At 36.7% G+C, this 17,101-nt stretch overlaps 2 protein-coding genes across 2 annotated transcripts; one reads left to right on the forward strand and one right to left on the reverse strand.

The window, feature by feature from the left end:
- Window positions 1-11: 11 nt before the first annotated feature.
- Window positions 12-6,975, forward strand: FKBP7 (FKBP prolyl isomerase 7). Its single transcript, XM_026668116.2, has 4 exons — window positions 12-1,428; window positions 2,279-2,430; window positions 4,471-4,604; window positions 6,494-6,975. Exons 1-4 carry the CDS (start codon window positions 1,211-1,213, stop codon window positions 6,653-6,655), a joined length of 666 nt encoding a protein of 221 aa, XP_026523901.1. The 5' UTR covers window positions 12-1,210; the 3' UTR covers window positions 6,656-6,975.
- A 547-nt stretch (window positions 6,976-7,522) lies between these two features.
- On the reverse strand, window positions 7,523-16,364 carry PJVK (pejvakin). Its single transcript, XM_026668114.2, has 6 exons — window positions 16,042-16,364; window positions 13,038-13,233; window positions 12,727-12,868; window positions 11,532-11,649; window positions 9,349-9,444; window positions 7,523-7,824 (listed from the first exon to the last, which is right to left on the reverse strand). Exons 1-6 carry the CDS (start codon window positions 16,259-16,261, stop codon window positions 7,523-7,525), a joined length of 1,074 nt encoding a protein of 357 aa, XP_026523899.1. The 5' UTR covers window positions 16,262-16,364.
- Between the last annotated feature and the right edge of the window lie 737 nt (window positions 16,365-17,101).

Genomic DNA, 17,101 nt, shown 5'->3' on the forward strand with positions numbered 1-17,101 from the left:
TGCAGGAAGAAGAGGTTGCTGGTAGAGAGAGAAAGAGACCCTACACGCATGCTCGCATCGTTGCGGAACTGCGAAGAATATCGTCGCCTTCCATTTGCAACTCTTCCCCTCCAGGAACGAGGATGGGAGATTCTGCACAACGTACACCCGGGCTTCCACCTTATACATATCGATGTAAACTCTTTTAAGTGCATTTGTTTCTTTTGCTACCTAATTCTCTTTTCCCTATGGGATAAGTCTTGCTACTTCCAGTCCTGCTGGATAGCATCGTTGGCCGAAGGCATCGATGCTGATGTTATGCTAATATGTTGAGCTAATTTCTTAACGTATCGTGTTTTTTTGTTTATTTGTTTGCAGTCACACACACAAAACGATGGCCATTCAAAATGGCTTGTCCTTGGTGTTGGCGGAGTCATTAGATATTGCAATGCTGAATATATGTATACTGAAGTGTCTGTGGAGATTCGCAGCCATCCAGGTCATGGTTGTCCCAGCGGTGCTTTTTTAAGAGGCAAAGTGGACTCTCTGGGTTTTCTTTGAAGACGAAGCTCAGAGCTGAAGAAGCTTCTGAGAAGCGAGACGTCTTCAAAGAAAAAGGAAGTCCACTTTGCCTTTTGAAAAAGCACCTTTGGAACAGGTGTCCTGGAGGGAAACAAAAAGTGATTATTCCTCCTTCACTTGCCTATGGAGAACAGGGCTATGGTAAAATATGACTAAATATGAACATATTTTTATTGCATGATTTGGCAATAAATCTGCCTGCTCACCTTATGGTATAAATAAAGCCGTTCAAGAAAACAGTGGGGTGGGGGAAGAGAAGGCTAAGAGGCAACTCTTCCAAAGTATGATCGGTGCTTCACCTTTCACCGCCTCCGCGGAAAAAGAAATCGCACCCACGAGGCAGGCAAGAGACTACAACCCGTCTCATCCTTTCCAGGTGTAATAAACCGCCCTCCCTCGCTTTAAATGAACGAGAAAACGCCCTAAAAAGTCCAAAGGCCCCACCCTTTCTCTAGTCTAGAAAAAGGGGGCGGGGGGGGAGCAAAGAAACAAGCGCAAGGCACACCTACGCCTTTTACGCACCCGCCGGAACAGGGCAAAACAGCGAAGGGGCCTTTGCGTAGGAGCCTTGGCCACGCCCCTCTCGGCTCCCGTGACGTCGAACAATGCTACTGTAGTGCCACGCAGCCAGACGACCAGATTTGCAACTATGGCTTTCCGTGCGGGACTTTGCTTTCTGCTGCAGGCGTTTGCTCTCCTCCTTCTCCCGTCCTACGGGCAGAAGGCAGAGGGTCCCCCTGCAGAAGATGTCCAGATAGAAATCTTGCACGTCCCCGAAGTCTGCGAGCCCAAGAGCAAAAAGGGCGATCTACTCAATGCCCATTATGACGGTTTCGTAGGTAGTAATAAGACCAAGTTTTATTGCAGGTAAGTTTGTGGTGGTGCATTCTCTTTTGAACTCTCACCTCTCTCAGCTTCCTTTAGATGATAAAATGACGCTTTGGCTGATCTTCTGGCAGTGTCACAGTTTGGTTACTATCCCAAAGTTTCGTTACTCAGTTGCATAGATGTACTCGAAGACAGTTGTAGTAATATTTAGTTCAGCTGCTTTCCAAAGGTTTATGCCCCAAGTACTGCAGCTTCAAATGGTAACAGATCCTTTCTTGATCAATGGAAGATGCAGATGTTCTCAGCATACTTTGATAAAAACCTATATTGCCCTGTATGCATATCTTCTACATCACCTAACAAAAGAAATTAATTACCTTACCTATTAGAAACATCTGTAAACCAACATACAAGCCCAGGGAACACTAAAACCTTGATTGACTTGTGTACTATATATGCCAAAAGATTGCCAACTCTCTTGACTTAATGTGATTTGGTGCTACCTAGATTAGGAATAGTATGGTTTTCAACTGGCATCACCAGCAGATGCTTGCCTTTAATTACAAAAAGCATGTACATGAAATATGCTAGAATAGATAGATCCCTTTCTTCTGCTTTTGATGCACTTTCATCAGACTGCTATTGGTGATCATTGACCCGATTACTGAGGATCTCGCCATTAACAGAGATTTAAGTTGATTTTTAATAATTAAGGCCCTATCTGTAATGAAGGTTACATGAAGTGTAAGTAGTAACAAGATTTTGAGTATGCAAGTGAAACAGGAAAGCCTCTTGCATTATTGGGTCCACATGTAAAAAGTAGCACTGATGATATTACGCTAATATGTTGAGCTAATTCCTTAAAGTATACCGTTTCTTTTCTTTGCAGTCGCACACAAAACGATGGCCATCCAAAATGGTTTGTCCTTGGTGTTGGCCAAGTCATTAAAGGCTTAGATATTGCAATGATGAATATGTGTCCCGGAGAGAAACGAAAAGTGATTATTCCTCCTTCACTTGCCTATGGAGAAAAGGGCTATGGTAAAATATGATTAAATATGAATACCTTTCCTTTTTATTGCATCATTTGGCATTCAGACCAAAGAAGATTATTGATATGCCAGAGCATATCATTTTTACATACCAGTAACACAACTTTTCCTCTTTTTTTTTCATCAGCATTTTTTTCTGTAAATGTTACTTATCCATCAGCAATTATGGAGTGATAGTGACACTGAGGAATGGCTGCTTACTCTCAGGTTCTTTGCATTGTCATTTAACGTTATATATATATTATTTAGTAATGTTATTGGTTGCAAAATGTAAAAGACCCAGAGTGCAATATATTTACCCAGAATGAGCCAAAGGACCTGGCAGCCTAAAATAACAAGGGGAGAAAGAAAGGAAGATAACTGTCCTTAGGGCACATTTTCTTCTAAATTGGAGAGGCCACTGTGAGTCAGACTCTCTTAAAACCAGTAATAACTTCATTTGCAATAGCCATGTCACTGCATTGTGATCCTTCAAGAGATATTATGTAAGAACGCATGAGCATTGTTGGAAACTAATGATGATTCTTTTTTCAGGCAGCAAATGAAGAAAGTATTTTTCCACCCCCACCCCCCCAACCTACAATCTGCTTGTTCTCTATCAGAGCATACTCCTGCATGCTGGGCAAAGATGGCCTAGTTAAGAATGTCAAGAATGCATGTGGCTTTTTGCTTCTTTCCAGGGTATTCCTGTGGTATGTATTGCTCTTGGACTTGCTAGTGACTGAATTCTTTTATTAGGCTTTGCCACTAAATCTTGATATAAGTAATTTATGTGGCTGCTGCATGTGGTTTAAAAAAAAATGACAAGATAATGATCATTGAAATCCCCCAATTTTGTGAAATTGTCCTCAACTAGTATATAGCAGGACCCACATGCACAACTCTCTAAAGGTTCAGTTCAACTACCTCAAATACTTGTTGCTTATATTGGTGTTCTTCTTTCATAATTGGCCAACCTGATGTATTGTGGGTAAGGTTCAGATTTGTAGAGTGCTCAATGGGCAGCGGTGTAGCTGTGACAGGCCTAAATGGCACTCACAATTTAAGCATCTATGCATTCAGTCTTTAGTGAGATTGTCACAAGATGTGGCTATTTCTAAATGCACATGAAATTTTTGCCAATCTACATTTAAACATAAAGGGAATTGTGTTATTCTCTGTTTATTCACAGTGAATTCTTCACATGACTTTTTATTTCAAAACTGTTTATGATGAAGAACATATTTTAATTTTTAGTTTTCAGAGCTATATATAGGGTCTCCAGAATAAATTCTCAGGTTAAGGAATGTCAAATCTAATCCCTGTGACTCAACTTTTATACAATTCTTAGTTGTATAAGCAACGCCTGCTACATTTCAGGCAAAAGTGTTTCCTAGCCCTAGAAAAGGAACCAAGCCATTTTGAATTTAGACACTTTGAATGAGTTCCCCCCTACGAAGAAGGGGACTAGCTCCTTCCTCTAATGACTAATTGCACGTGCATGGCTTGTGAAGCTAATTCTGGAAACTCCCTCAATAATAGTGTTAGTGTTATTCATGTTTTATTTCTGCGAACCTGCTAAATCTTACATATCCCATTTTGATGCCCATCTTCCTTTTCTGAGGTCCTTTTGTCTTTCTTGAAATGTTAATGTTTTCTTGCTGAAACCTGTCTCCCATATTCCTAAAACTCCACAAGGATGAAGTTAGTTTCTGATTTGCCAGTGCTATTTGGTGCAGACATAGACCTCATGTCATAGTCAAAGCAGTGAGTGCACCACCAAGCATCCAGTCCTGCCATTTACTGTCCTCCATTGGCACTACCAAAGGCTTCAGGATGAAGACTGTGCGCTGGGTCCTGTTCATTGACATTGTGTGTTTGATGATGGAGGATTGAGTGGTTCCACAAAGTGGTTCCACAAAGCACTTCCCTTGATGTAAAATTCATCAGTACCACATTGCTAAAGAGATGTAGATGTATGGTGGTCTGTGGTTAAAATGGTCAGACATCAGTATGTGCATTTCCTATAACTTTCCTGTTACATTCTTAGAACCAGCAAAGATTCCACCCAATGCAACACTGATCTTCGAAATTGAATTGTATGCAGTAACTAAAGGACCACGAAGTGTTGAAACATTTTCTCAAATAGACCTGGATAGTGACAAAAAGCTTTCAAAGGAAGAGGTATGAAGAATACTGTTCTAAGTCATTTAATTAAAGCATTTCATTAGTTTTACAGAATCAATTATTGAAGTATTGTGGAATAAATGTATGAACCACTCTCTTTTTATAATAACTTTTTCTAATTTATTTATTTTTGTTATTCTTTTCATAGAAAGGGATGCCTGGATCATCACTAGTTCAATTAGTTTGTTCACTTTTGATGTCTGTTATAATAGAGTAGAAAATGCTAATTCTCATCAGTCCTCCAAGGTTGCTTGAATTAGGTGTTGCTTTAAAGCTGGGTAGACAAGTTGTTACTCTGGATATCAGTTCCCAACTTTCATTATTAGTCATGATGACTAAATCAGAGTTCAACAATTTCTGGAAGGTTGTATATTGTCCATCCCTGTCTTAAACCCCCTATCTGGAACTCAGGTTCAACTCCTAGACTCTTTGACATTAGCCATTCTTTGGGGGAACAGAAAAGTAAAAGCTGTTTGCTTCTTGAATTGTGCTCCCCAACAGTGTCTCTTTCAAATGAGGAGACCTATAACCAATTCCTGCCAGAGAGGAAAGACAATGTGGGAAGATAGTGAGCAGGGGAACAAGGAGTATACAGATAGTTTCCAATTTATGACTGGTCACTTAATGACCATCCGAAATTACGATGGCCAGAATGGGTACTTTATGATGTATAAAGCACTCCTGACCAGAGGTGGTATTCAGCAGGTTCTGACTAATTCTGGAGAACTGGTAGCGGAAATTTTGAGTAGTTCAGAGAACCAGCAAATACCACCTCTGCTTGGAGATTTTACTGTATGCCACGCCCACAGAACTGGTAGTAAGTCACTTGAACAAATTTCAGCTCACTTTTACAACTGGTTACACCAGGGGTCTTCGAACTTGACAGCTTTAAGACTTGTGAACTTCAACTCCCAGAATTCTTCCTCCAGTCATGTTAGCTCAGGAATTCTGGGAGTTGAAGTCCACAAGTCTTAAACTTGCCAAATTTGAAGACCCTTGGGTTACACAGTCCCACAATCTCCTGACTGAAATTTGCCACACTTTTAGCAGATTTCAGTCAAATACACCCATTTACAATTGCAGCATTTTCTTAATGACCATGGATTCACTTAATAACTGGTTGATTCACTTAATGATCTCTGCAACCTGTTATAAAATCAGTTCCGGATATGTGCATGTCTCAACTTAATGATCATAAGGACTTATCCAGTCCCAATTGCAGTAATAAGTTAAGGATTATCTAAATTGTTGCATTTATGGCAAAACCCAAGCAATTCTCTTCCTGTCCCTGCCTTGTTCAGCTTTGCCAGAAAATATAATCAGACCAGTGAATCTCTCTCTCAGATGAGTTAGTTTACCTGAGACTCTTTTTGCTTTCCTGGTAGAAGAATCTGTTTTGCTTCCTCTTTAACAGTGACATTTCTTGGATTTATCCTTTATGCAAAACAAGCAGTTTGGAAAAATCCTCCTTGATTATAAGTTGCTGGTGGTTTGTATTAATGATCACTGCCAGCAAAATGGAACCTTCTGGAAGAACAGATTCTACCAAAATCAACCCCTTGCTCTAGCCCTGCTCTGTTTCCTAAAAATATTTTCCAGAGGATTAAAGGTGCAAGTGTGAAGTCAGCAAGTAAAACTTTTGTAAGTTATATTTTAAAATATTCTAATGCTTGTCTTTTTATGTAGTATTTTGATTTTCAGTAGTTGATTGTCAGCCTATTGGGGTTCACATACAAGAGGGTTATTTATATGCTCCCCATCTTGCCATTTAAAGCGATTCTGGGTGGCTTACAATACAATAAAAATATAAAACAATTATAAATATAAGAGCAAGTTATTATTGTTAGGAATATGTGAGGAATTATTGTTGTTTTTAATTCCTTTAGATAAACCATTATTTGAAGGAAGAATTTGAAAGAGATGGCAAAAAACGGGATTCTTCTGTTCAAAATAGTATTTTGGTAGATATATTTAAAAAGAATGACCATGATGGTGATGGCTTCATATCTGCCAAAGAATACAATGTCTACCAGCATGATGAACTATAAAAACATATTATTCAAATGTTACTTTATGGACTTGGGTGATCTTGCAGTTTTCATGGGTCATGGAGCATGGAGTTCCGCAGACATCACAACTGGATGACTTGGTTATACTCACTCCTCTTCCTAAACAAGTCTTGGTAGATTGGTTTCGCTAGGATTTATCCACAGCAAAATATAGCCACATTTTAAAGTCTTTTTGTGTGTGTTACATACCAGTTGATGTACATTTCACTGTGGTAATTTTTATACTTTTGTATTGAGATTAAACTTTGTTTCAATTATGGTCCTATACACTGCAGCAAAAATAAAATCTGAAAATGGAGTATAATTGGTATACTTCCTGAACTAAAGAGAAGACTCATAAAGTATGCAAGAATTTCTAGGATATATATCTCTGGAGCTAACATTCCCCAATAAATAAATATTTCCAAATCTAAGTACATGCTGTGACATTTTTAGATTTTAAAAAAATCTATTTTAAGATTTTAACTCAAAAGTGTACATATCTTCACTATGTAGATCAAAGGAAATCCAAAAATATAAATTTTGGAAAGCAGTTTTATTAAATTATTCTAATTGATATTTATTTATTTTTATATTTATTTTTATAACTAGAAAAATCACTTTTAAAACCATAGATGCAAATAAGAGACTTTGTGTTTCTGTCTTTTTGCAGTCAAAATTCACAAAGCTTGATGGCACAATCAAACCTAGTTCAGATACCAAATTGGACCCAGAATAAGTTAGTTGCATTTAAATTTCACTGAAATCAAAATGAAAAGATAGCTATGACTTAGCTAGTTCCATTGGTTTTACAGGGAACAAAGTACAATTAACTTTGGAGCCAGCCCTTAAACATTTATCAGAACTCTACTTCATTCTTTTGTGCCAGAGATCAAAACAAGGCACGGCATGAAGTCGCACAAATTTTTGTCCATTAAAAGAACATTCAAGGCAACCATAAACCGTTTCCCTTCTGGAATTCCCCATACCACATAAAGAACAACGACCTTTAGGAATGTGGTTATTAAGCAAATTCACTCGTACGTGGGCTCCTTCTCTGAAATAGTTTGTTGAAATGTCAGTCATGCTTGCTGTTTTTTCATAATAATCTGCAAAAAGGTCATCTAAATAATTATCTGAATGGACAATGATATCCATCACCCTTTTATCTGTAAGAAAGCAGACAGGCACAAAGAAGAAAGATTACTAAATTCAAGTGGCACATTACATGGGTTACACAATAAAATAGCTGCAAAAGATACTTCAATTTAGAGACTGCAATAATCATTATGTAATCTGTCAGTATTATTCCACGCTCACTATTAATAGAATAATTTTAGTTGCTTAATAGTGCCATTATGACATCTCAAATGTAATCAATAATTTTTACTTTTTTTTTTCTATCATGAACACAGATGGGAACAAAAATATACATATGTGTCACTTAAACATTAATTTTAGTTACTAGGAATTCTTAGAATTTGTGCATCAAGATAATCTGAAGGTGGGTTCATTTTGTTCTATGAATACTTAACATAAACTATGATTCCTCTAGATATACAATAACAGAAATTAAACTTGCCACTTTTTTACAGAATGGAAAATATAAAGGGAAGAGTTGTATCATATTTAACCTTCACGTCTTCAAAGCAGCTAACTGCACTCTGGCTAATATTTTAACTGGGGATTTTCATTTTATACATTTTATGCTGCTTCATTAGGTCAGGGATCGAATATATGTAAAATTTCTTCAATGATTATATCCTCTTAATCTGGATCAGAGAACTGATTGCAGGAAATTGGGAATATCTGGATTACAGTACGTTAAACTTTAAATACCATAATATAGCTATAATATTTTGTTGCTGAACATTGAAAGATGTCTCCCTAATATAGAATTTAACATGAAGTAAACTCAATTATGTTAATTAAAATATATGCACTGTGCTTATTTTGAAATCTAATTATTTTACTTGGTTCCATAATAGTCTTCCTGTTATTGTTCTGATTAAAAAAAAAACTATTCTCAGAATAGTTGGAAATGTAAACAAAAGCAAGGAACATATTATCATATGTGGTGGACATGCCCAGTAGCAAAAAAAAATTGGATGATAAGAAAATGGATAGAGGAAATAACTAAGCAACAAATAGAGTTAAAACCAGAGATATTCTTACTAGGTATAATAACAGGAAAATATGACAAAAAAAACCACAATATCTAATGCTAGATAATAACAGTGGCTAGAATAGTTTATGCGCAAAACTGGAAAAATGATATTATGCCATTGGAAGAAAGTGTGCTAAAGAAAGTATTAAAGTGTGCCGAGATGGACAGGTTGACAATGAAATAAAAGAGAAGAAACTGAATATTATTTGATTTGGAATGCATGGTATAATTGGCTAAATAGCAGATATAAAGATAAATAAATATGAAATATAGTATAACGATAAGAAATATATATGGTAGATATTATAGTGAAACAAAATATATAAAGGAGTATAAAAATGTACATTTAGTTAAAATCTATGTAAAAAGTATATATATTGATACCGAAGCGTTGCAATGAATGGAAACTGGTAAAATAAGGAACTTTAATAAAAATTTATTTTAAAAAACTATTCTCACTGCTATTAAAGGCTGATAACATCTTTAAATTAATCAAAGAAATGTAAATAAATATTAAACATCATACTTCGACGAAACAGATTTTTTCTTAATTTAGTCAACGAAAATGATCTTGATGGTTCTTTTTCAAATCCTCCTTTTGATTCTGGAGCAACACAAAGTTCTGGGAGAAAAAGTATTTGAAATAGTGTTACTCAAATGTATCAAAAAATTAATGAGAATAAAGACAACGAATAAAGACATTTCATTTGTTTTATAACCAAGATATTACAGATAAGGTAAAAGTACTGAATTATTAGGAAATGATACAATAGCTATAGGAAGGGTGATTCAGCAATGGACATTTGGACTTGGAAGCAGATTTCTTTGCTAGACCAGATACCCCAAGGGGTTTCTAATAATTTATATAAAGGAAGTCTGATAAACTTACATGATAATGAATACAAATCTACATTCTTTTGAATACAGTGCGGATATTGTGTCCCATCTTTTCACCTCTTTTGATCTTTTCATTTTAAACTCTCTCAACTTTGGCAGCTTGAAGATTTGTGGACTTCCAGTTCCCAGAATTCCTCAGCCAGCATACTGGCTGAGAAATCCTCTGAGGTGAAGTCCACACATCTTCAATCTACCACTGTGGAGAAATAATGTTCTAAGCCAGGGGTGTCAAACTCACGTCATCACGGCAGCGTCACGTGACGTATCGGGACTTTTTCCCCCTTCGCTAAATGGGGGGGGGGCAACACATGATGCATCCAGGCCACAAGTTTGACACCCCTGTTCTAAGCAATGCAACAATTCTCCCCTTAGAATCCAGATAAAGCTGCTGGAATGAAAAACATGTACTGAAGATAAAATAATGGCAATCATTCTTTTTTCAAATTTAGATAGCTTCGAATCAAAAGAGAGGAGAATGGGGACAGTACAATTGACTCCAGGGTGCAGATTTCTCTCCCAAATGTACAGAAAATGGTTTTGCTCTGTGGCACCATGTGTTTTTTTTTTTCCTTTTGGACTGCTCAGCATTTGAATTTGTCTGAGTAAAATACAAGGAAATATAAAAAATATATCTTTTTAGCCTCTAGTACTATGCTAAAAACAATAGATAAAGAATCCCAGAGGAAACCAGACACAAGAATGAAAAAAAAAAAAAAAATGTAGAGAATTTGAATGTATCCAGCCAGAAAAGAGAATGATACAAAAATCTCTTAAGCATCAGATTTTACAAGTATCTCAATTTGAACATTCCTGCTTGATAACATGATTTCCTATTGCTACCTGCCAACAGTAGTAACTAAGTAGTGGCTGCAACGTAATGTCCCTTGTTCATTCCACCCATACTGCACTTATTTGCTTTGGGGTATGGCTTGGGAAAGGAGCAGAATATGCAGAAGGAACAACGAATCCAATCCCTCATTGCTGATAGATGACAGTAACTGGAGACATGTGATGTTTTTCAGCCAGACTACAGATTCCGTTAGTAGTGCAACCATCAGTTTGATATATTGTATCAGAGCACTACTTAATACCCCATTAGCTAAGTAACTGTTAGATAACTATTGAACTGGGCGGCAATAGATAAATAGCAAACATGGAGTTTTCATATGAATATTACATGAATTTGTTGCTCAACCTGGACTCAAACTGTTAAGGACAATAGCATTTCTTTTAGGTTAATCACCTTAATTTGTATGTTGTTTTATTTTTATCAGTTTAACTGGTAAGCTGTCTAGCCCATCTTATTACTGGGCAGTATTACAGTCTCTATCATGAGTCTAATAAAATGAAGCTTGCATTTCTTTTAGAACAAAATAATGTTACTAGCTAGCTCTCCTCTACTTTGCAATTCATTCTCTGTTGCTGTTTTCAAACAGCTTTCTTGCTATGCCAAACTCTAGTTTAGCTGGGGGAAAAAAATACAGACAAGGAGGAAGAAGCAATGATCAGATGAACAGAAGGCATAGAAGAGTTTACTTTCCCTCACCTATGTACCCTTTTTATATAAAAGTCACCTTTATTTCATAAAAGCAAGAAACTTAATTGTCTCCGACTAAATTGAAATTATTGATAAATGTTTCTGCATGTCATATTGCAGCTATGGAACTATGCAAAATAAGATTATCAGGTTGTATCTTACATTTATATTGTGAGGTAAAAAATGGTATAAAACAGAATATTCAGCCTTAGTCTCTGAAAAAGAATAACCTGGATCATACTAGCAATCGAGAGAACAGGCCAAATATTACTTACCAAAATTACCATCCAGGCGAATATAAAGCTCAAATATGCTAAATGCAATTGTTGTATGTGCAGGAAAGACAATTGCTTTGTCACACCCTTTATAATTATGTTCATCGATAATATGAAACTAATTGGAAAAGAAACATTGCATTAATATTTCTCACAAAATGATAGGATCTGAATAATATAGTACAATATAAGTTCTAGAAAGGAAAGTATATTTTCCAGTAAAACTCTTTTTCAAGGGAAATAGAATCATCCTTGTCACCATTATCTAAAATTCTAATAAACCAAGGACAAATGACAAATAATCCAATGAATATAGCATGATTAAAATGTCTAAAGCACAAATCAGGTAAATCTGATCAACTGTTTGTACTCAGATTGAACCCTAGTAATCCCTGGGTTCAATTTCAAATTTGTGACACATTCATGGGCACAACTCAAAGAAGCACTTGCTTAAGGAATGGGTCAGAAAGAGAAGTGACAAAGACTGTTCTTGAAGGCAAGGGAATCACGTGCATGCATCAAAATCTCCTTCAAAGCATATAAATGAATTTCAATGATTCGCTTAACTGGATAAATTTGCATTGATTTCAGAGCCTGAAGATCTTAAGTGGATTAACAGGCAAGCAAACAATTTTTGTGTACATAGAACAGAGGTGGGGAACTATGGCCCCTTTATGACTTATAGACTTCAACTCCCAGAATTCCTGAGCCATCATGGCTTGCTCAGAAATTCTGCGAGTTGAAGTCTACAAAAGGGCCATAATTCCCCACCCCTAATATGGATTGACTAGATCAACTATACACTTTTGGGTAAATGGCAACATTTCATCATTCTTTATTTCTACTAAAAGAGCAGTTAAATTAGAGTTGATTTAGCTGGAGGTTTTTTTTTCTGTAAATCTTATTTAAATGATTATTAAAATGATGACTTTGTAATAAATCAATACAGAATGATGCACTTGCCTTTGGGAGGATGTCAAAAAAAAGTGAAGATGCTATGCCCAACCATGTGATCAAAGCTATGACCATTTTCACCTGCCTGCAACATGCACAACACATTAAAAAGGGGGTGGGTGGAACTTAAATCACATGATTGAGATCATCATCTTGATTATTTTGATTCTCCTCATGGATGCCTATTTAAAGCCAAAGTATTCAATATACGCGAGCGATTTTGAAATGCATGCTCACTTACTCTCATTGTGTCACCTCTCATACCAGCATGAACAGAGAGAGAACACTGTCGAGTTGTTCGAATACTCTCCATTACCATACAGAGAACCGTTCTACTACTCTCTCGTGACTGACGGACAAGGCAGTGTTCGAAATCCACTTTTCTAAAATCACAAAGAAATAATTCTCAGAGTCCTGCATTATTCCTTTTATAATATCTCAAGTCTCACTTATTGGATTTGGGTAATATTCGTAGTTCTCAAAACTCATGCAGAGAGTGTAGGCATAAAGTAAGCAAAACCATCAAGGTAATAAAAAAACGTTCATACCAACCTATTAGTTAATTCTTTGAGCAAAGTCGGTACCTCAACCTCATGCTTAGTTACAATACCAAAAGAAGCCTTCACTGCAAGGGAATCTGACCCAGCAGTACTGACCCCAGAAGAGTTCATGATGTGATTTCCTTGCTTGCCATTAAGGGCTACATCAGATTTGTCTTCATAATTTAGTAATTGATAAGATGAAATACCTAAGGGGAAAGATGGCTTATTGGTGTCTTTAAAAACATCATATTCGTCTATATTAAGAGATAATAGACTTAGTGAACAAATAAAACCAACCTTGGAATCTCCAGATGAACTCCAGATTATATTATCCTAGAAAAGGTTTACTTGTTTTTTCTTTTTCTGAACACACTCACACACACACACACACACACACAAAATGAAGGTTCCAATATATTTATCTCATTCCTTTTCAGAGCGTTCTCTTCGCTGATGATGTAAAGCTGTTCAATACCACAGACAATACTGCTACCCTACAAAAAGATCTTGACTATGTATCAGAATGGTCAAACAAATGGCAACTTCAAATCTCAACAAATAAATGCTCTGTCTTACATATTGGCAAAAAAAATCAGAAAATAAAATACAAGCTGAATAGTCAAGATCTTGTTGATGACCCAAGCTCTGTAAAGGACCTTGGAATACTCACCTCTAATGATCTAAGTGCTAGAGCCCACTGCAACTACATAGCCAAAAAGGCATTAAGAGTTGTTAACCTAATCCTACGTAGCTTTTTCTCTGGTAATATCACACTACTAACCAGAGCATACAAAACATTTGCTAGACCAATACTCGAATACAGTTCATCAGTCTGGAACCCACATTACGTATCTGATATTAGTACAATTGAGAAAGTCCAGAAATATTTCACAAGAAGAGTTCTCCACTCCTCTACTCGTTGTAGAATACCTTATGCCACCAGACTTGAAATTCTAGAACTAGAAAACCTTGAATTACGCGTCTTCGGTCTGACTTAAACATGGTATATAAAATCATACATTGCAATGTCCTACCTGTCAATGAATACTTCAGCTTCAACCATAACAACACAAGAGCACACAATAGATACAAACTCAAAGTTAACCGCACCAAACTTGATTGCAGGAAATACGACTTCAGCAATAGAGTGGTCAATGTCTGGAATACTCTACCCGACTCTGTAGTTTCTTCCCCAAACCCCAAAAACTTTAACCTTAGACTGTCTACTATTGACCTCACCCCTTTCCTAAGAGGTCTGTAGGGGGCGTGCATAAGCGCACCAACGTGCCTACCGTCCCTGTCCTATTGTTTCTCTTATTCTTTTATTTTTCTTATATGTACCCATTTCATGTATTCACAACTATGTATACACTTATACTTATAAACAATCGGCAAATCAAATAAATAAATAAATAAATAAATATGCTTTGCCATGGTATGCAAAATATGTCATTTCTTATGACACGAAGGTTTTTCACTGTCATCATCCCAAACTGCAAGCAGCAACAGTCCTTCTCTATAGAATCAAATAAGATTTCATGATATGGCAGGTTAAAATGTTTGTATATGAATCACAGAATGCGTACAGAGAGAAAAGGTTTTGGATGCCATCCAGACTCAGCTAAGGTATACTTCCTTTTTGCTTTAATTGCAGTGGCATCAAGTCGTAACCAATTTCAGGTGAGCCCTATGGATTACTAAAAACTTTCTACAAGATTGTGAGTATGTGTGATCTGAGGTTAACCTTAGGTTTTTGTCTGTATCTTAGACTCGGGCTAAACTACCGTATTTTTCAGAGTATAAGACATACTTTTTCCACCCCAAAAGTGGGTGGAAATGTCTGTGCATCTTATACAGTGAATATTGCCAAAGCCCTACCCACCCTCCAACCCCCACCCTTCGGCTTCTGCCTCCCAGCAATTTGCCTCCTTGCGGGCAAACAGCAAACAGCCTGGTCAGCTTCAACACAGCCTGATTAGCACAAGCAGCTGATTGTCAGTTGAATCGGCCTCCTAACGATCAGTTGTTTCAGCTGCAGGGATCACCATCGCCTATTGCCACTTCCGCATGCCCCATTTTCGGCCTTCACGCGGCCCATTTTCCACCCATTCTGATCCCTTTTGCCTGGAACAGACCAAAAATGGGGTGTGCGGAGGCTGAAAATGGGATGCATAGGCTGAAAATGGAGTGCACGGACGCAGCAATAGGCGATGGCGATCCCTGCAGCCTGAAGCAGCTGATCGTTGGGAGGCCGATCGATGTGGCCCTTTAACACTCTGCATCCTGGGACTCTGTGCTTGCTTCACATAGCTGTGCTCTGAATACCTTCTGCTTGTATAATAAATGTTATTAGCAGGATGTCGCTGTAGGAGATGGTGAAGTGTGCTCTCTTCTAGTAGCTTTACGAAGATATGAAAAATGCATTTCTGGCAAACTAAAAGCCTTTCCCTATCATTTATTTTCAGACCAAATTAAAACTTTAAAAAGCTGGGCAGCTAACATATAAGGAAGAAACAGTGTTACAGGGAAATAGCACTATAATACGGCCGAATTAAGTTATGAAAGAAAAGAAATGTCACATTTCATTGGAGTTATAATAAAATGTATGAACTTGTGTAATTAAATATCAATGGTGCAGTATTAAGGATATCAGTTATAAAGTAAATCCTATCGAATTCAGTTAGGCTTATGTCTAAACAAATATACTAAAGTTCATATTGCAATCAGGTATTATATATTTATCCTATTACAGAGGTCACACAAAATGAATAAATGTTTTAATAACAAAAAGCAAATTCTTAAAATGTATTCCTCAATTTTCCAACCCTGTAATGAATGCACTACCAAAAAAACCTTTTTAAATAAATTCTTAATATCAAGTTATTTGAATTCCCCTCCCCCTTAACAATAACTTTGCCTTTCCCCAAGGCTGCTTTGCTTTCTATTTTGTTATTGTTGTTGTTGAGCAAATTATGTATATTTTTATAAGCTTTGAAGGACTTCACAGGACTTACCTGCAGAAATTTCTTTCTCTCCTTGAAGAATGTCTTTTAGGCTGAATGGTGTTGATGTAAATTTTGACCTTTTAGAAAGAAAGCAGTTTTTCTTTTTGATAACAAGGCTGAGAGGTTGATATTTATCAGCCTCACTGAGGCTACGGACAGGAACTAATCGACCTCCATCACCAACCTGCTTCACAAAACTTTTAGTAGCAGCAGCAAACATATTATACATACTTTAAAATAATAAAACTCTTATCGAACTCTTGCAATGTCCAAACCATACAGCCATATTTAAAAATTGATCAGTGCAGGTGGAAAAACTCTACTTTGTCCCAAAGTTGATTATATCTGAACGAAAGGGAAGCATTGGCATTATTCTAGTCATCCTTTTCCAGTGTATACTCAAGAACTCCTTTTCATTGTCCAGGTAGAGTCAAAATAATTAATAATAAATTAACAAAGTAAACTGATAGGACACAGTTAGAACAATACTCTTCTGTAGTACCATTCTAGCTTCCACGCCACTTTCACACAACATAGAAAATCTGCTATTTTTAATGCATTTAATTTTTAAAATGAATGTTACTCTAACATATATCATGAATGGGATTTCCCCACCTCTAATCTCTGTGTTCTTTTCTACCATGACACTAATTCAACCCAAATTTACTTTGGTAGGGATTTTCAGTTTTAATGTGCATAATGTGGAAATCCCTGTACATCACAATTCAACAGAGGGGCCTCATTTTTAGAATTTTTATGAAACTCTGGATATTTTCTATCTGTATCCCACTCAGTTTTTCCCATCCTTTCTTCAACCTTTCTTTCAGATTTAAATATAACAGCCACACACAAAAATGACCAGCTTCCAAAATTATATCTTGCTTTATTTTCCATGTTAACACAAGGATGCTTTTTCAGGAGGCAACTGGACTTCCTTGTTTTTCTTTGAAGACATTTCACTTCTCATCCGAGAAGCTTCTTCACAGCTCTGAATGGATGGTGGGGAATGGAAGGATTTATATTCCTTGCAGACAGCTGGTCATTTGTGTTCTATCGCCAGAACAAGACA

The sequence above is a fragment of the Notechis scutatus genome, chromosome 1 (genome assembly GCF_049901735.1).
Source record: "Notechis scutatus isolate UNSWTSFEM ecotype Mainland chromosome 1, rNotScu1.2, whole genome shotgun sequence".
In the NCBI taxonomy this organism is placed as follows: domain Eukaryota; kingdom Metazoa; phylum Chordata; class Lepidosauria; order Squamata; family Elapidae; genus Notechis; species Notechis scutatus.

Bases quoted from the DNA above. Each gene is read 5' to 3' on its own strand.
- FKBP7 (XM_026668116.2), top strand. From the start codon at position 1,211: ATGGCTTTCCGTGCGGGACTTTGCTTTCTGCTGCAGGCGTTTGCTCTC. The intron at 2,431-4,470 runs GTAAAATATGAT...TTACATTCTTAG, and splicing joins CTATGGAGAAAAGGGCTATG to AACCAGCAAAGATTCCACCC. The intron at 4,605-6,493 runs GTATGAAGAATA...TAATTCCTTTAG, and splicing joins AAAAGCTTTCAAAGGAAGAG to ATAAACCATTATTTGAAGGA.
- PJVK (XM_026668114.2), bottom strand. From the start codon at position 16,261: ATGTATAATATGTTTGCTGCTGCTACTAAAAGTTTTGTGAAGCAGGTT. The intron at 9,445-11,531 runs GTAAGTAATATT...TTTTTCTCCCAG, and splicing joins TCGCCTGGATGGTAATTTTG to AACTTTGTGTTGCTCCAGAA. The intron at 7,825-9,348 runs GTATGATGTTTA...GCTTTCTTACAG, and splicing joins AAAAAATCTGTTTCGTCGAA to ATAAAAGGGTGATGGATATC.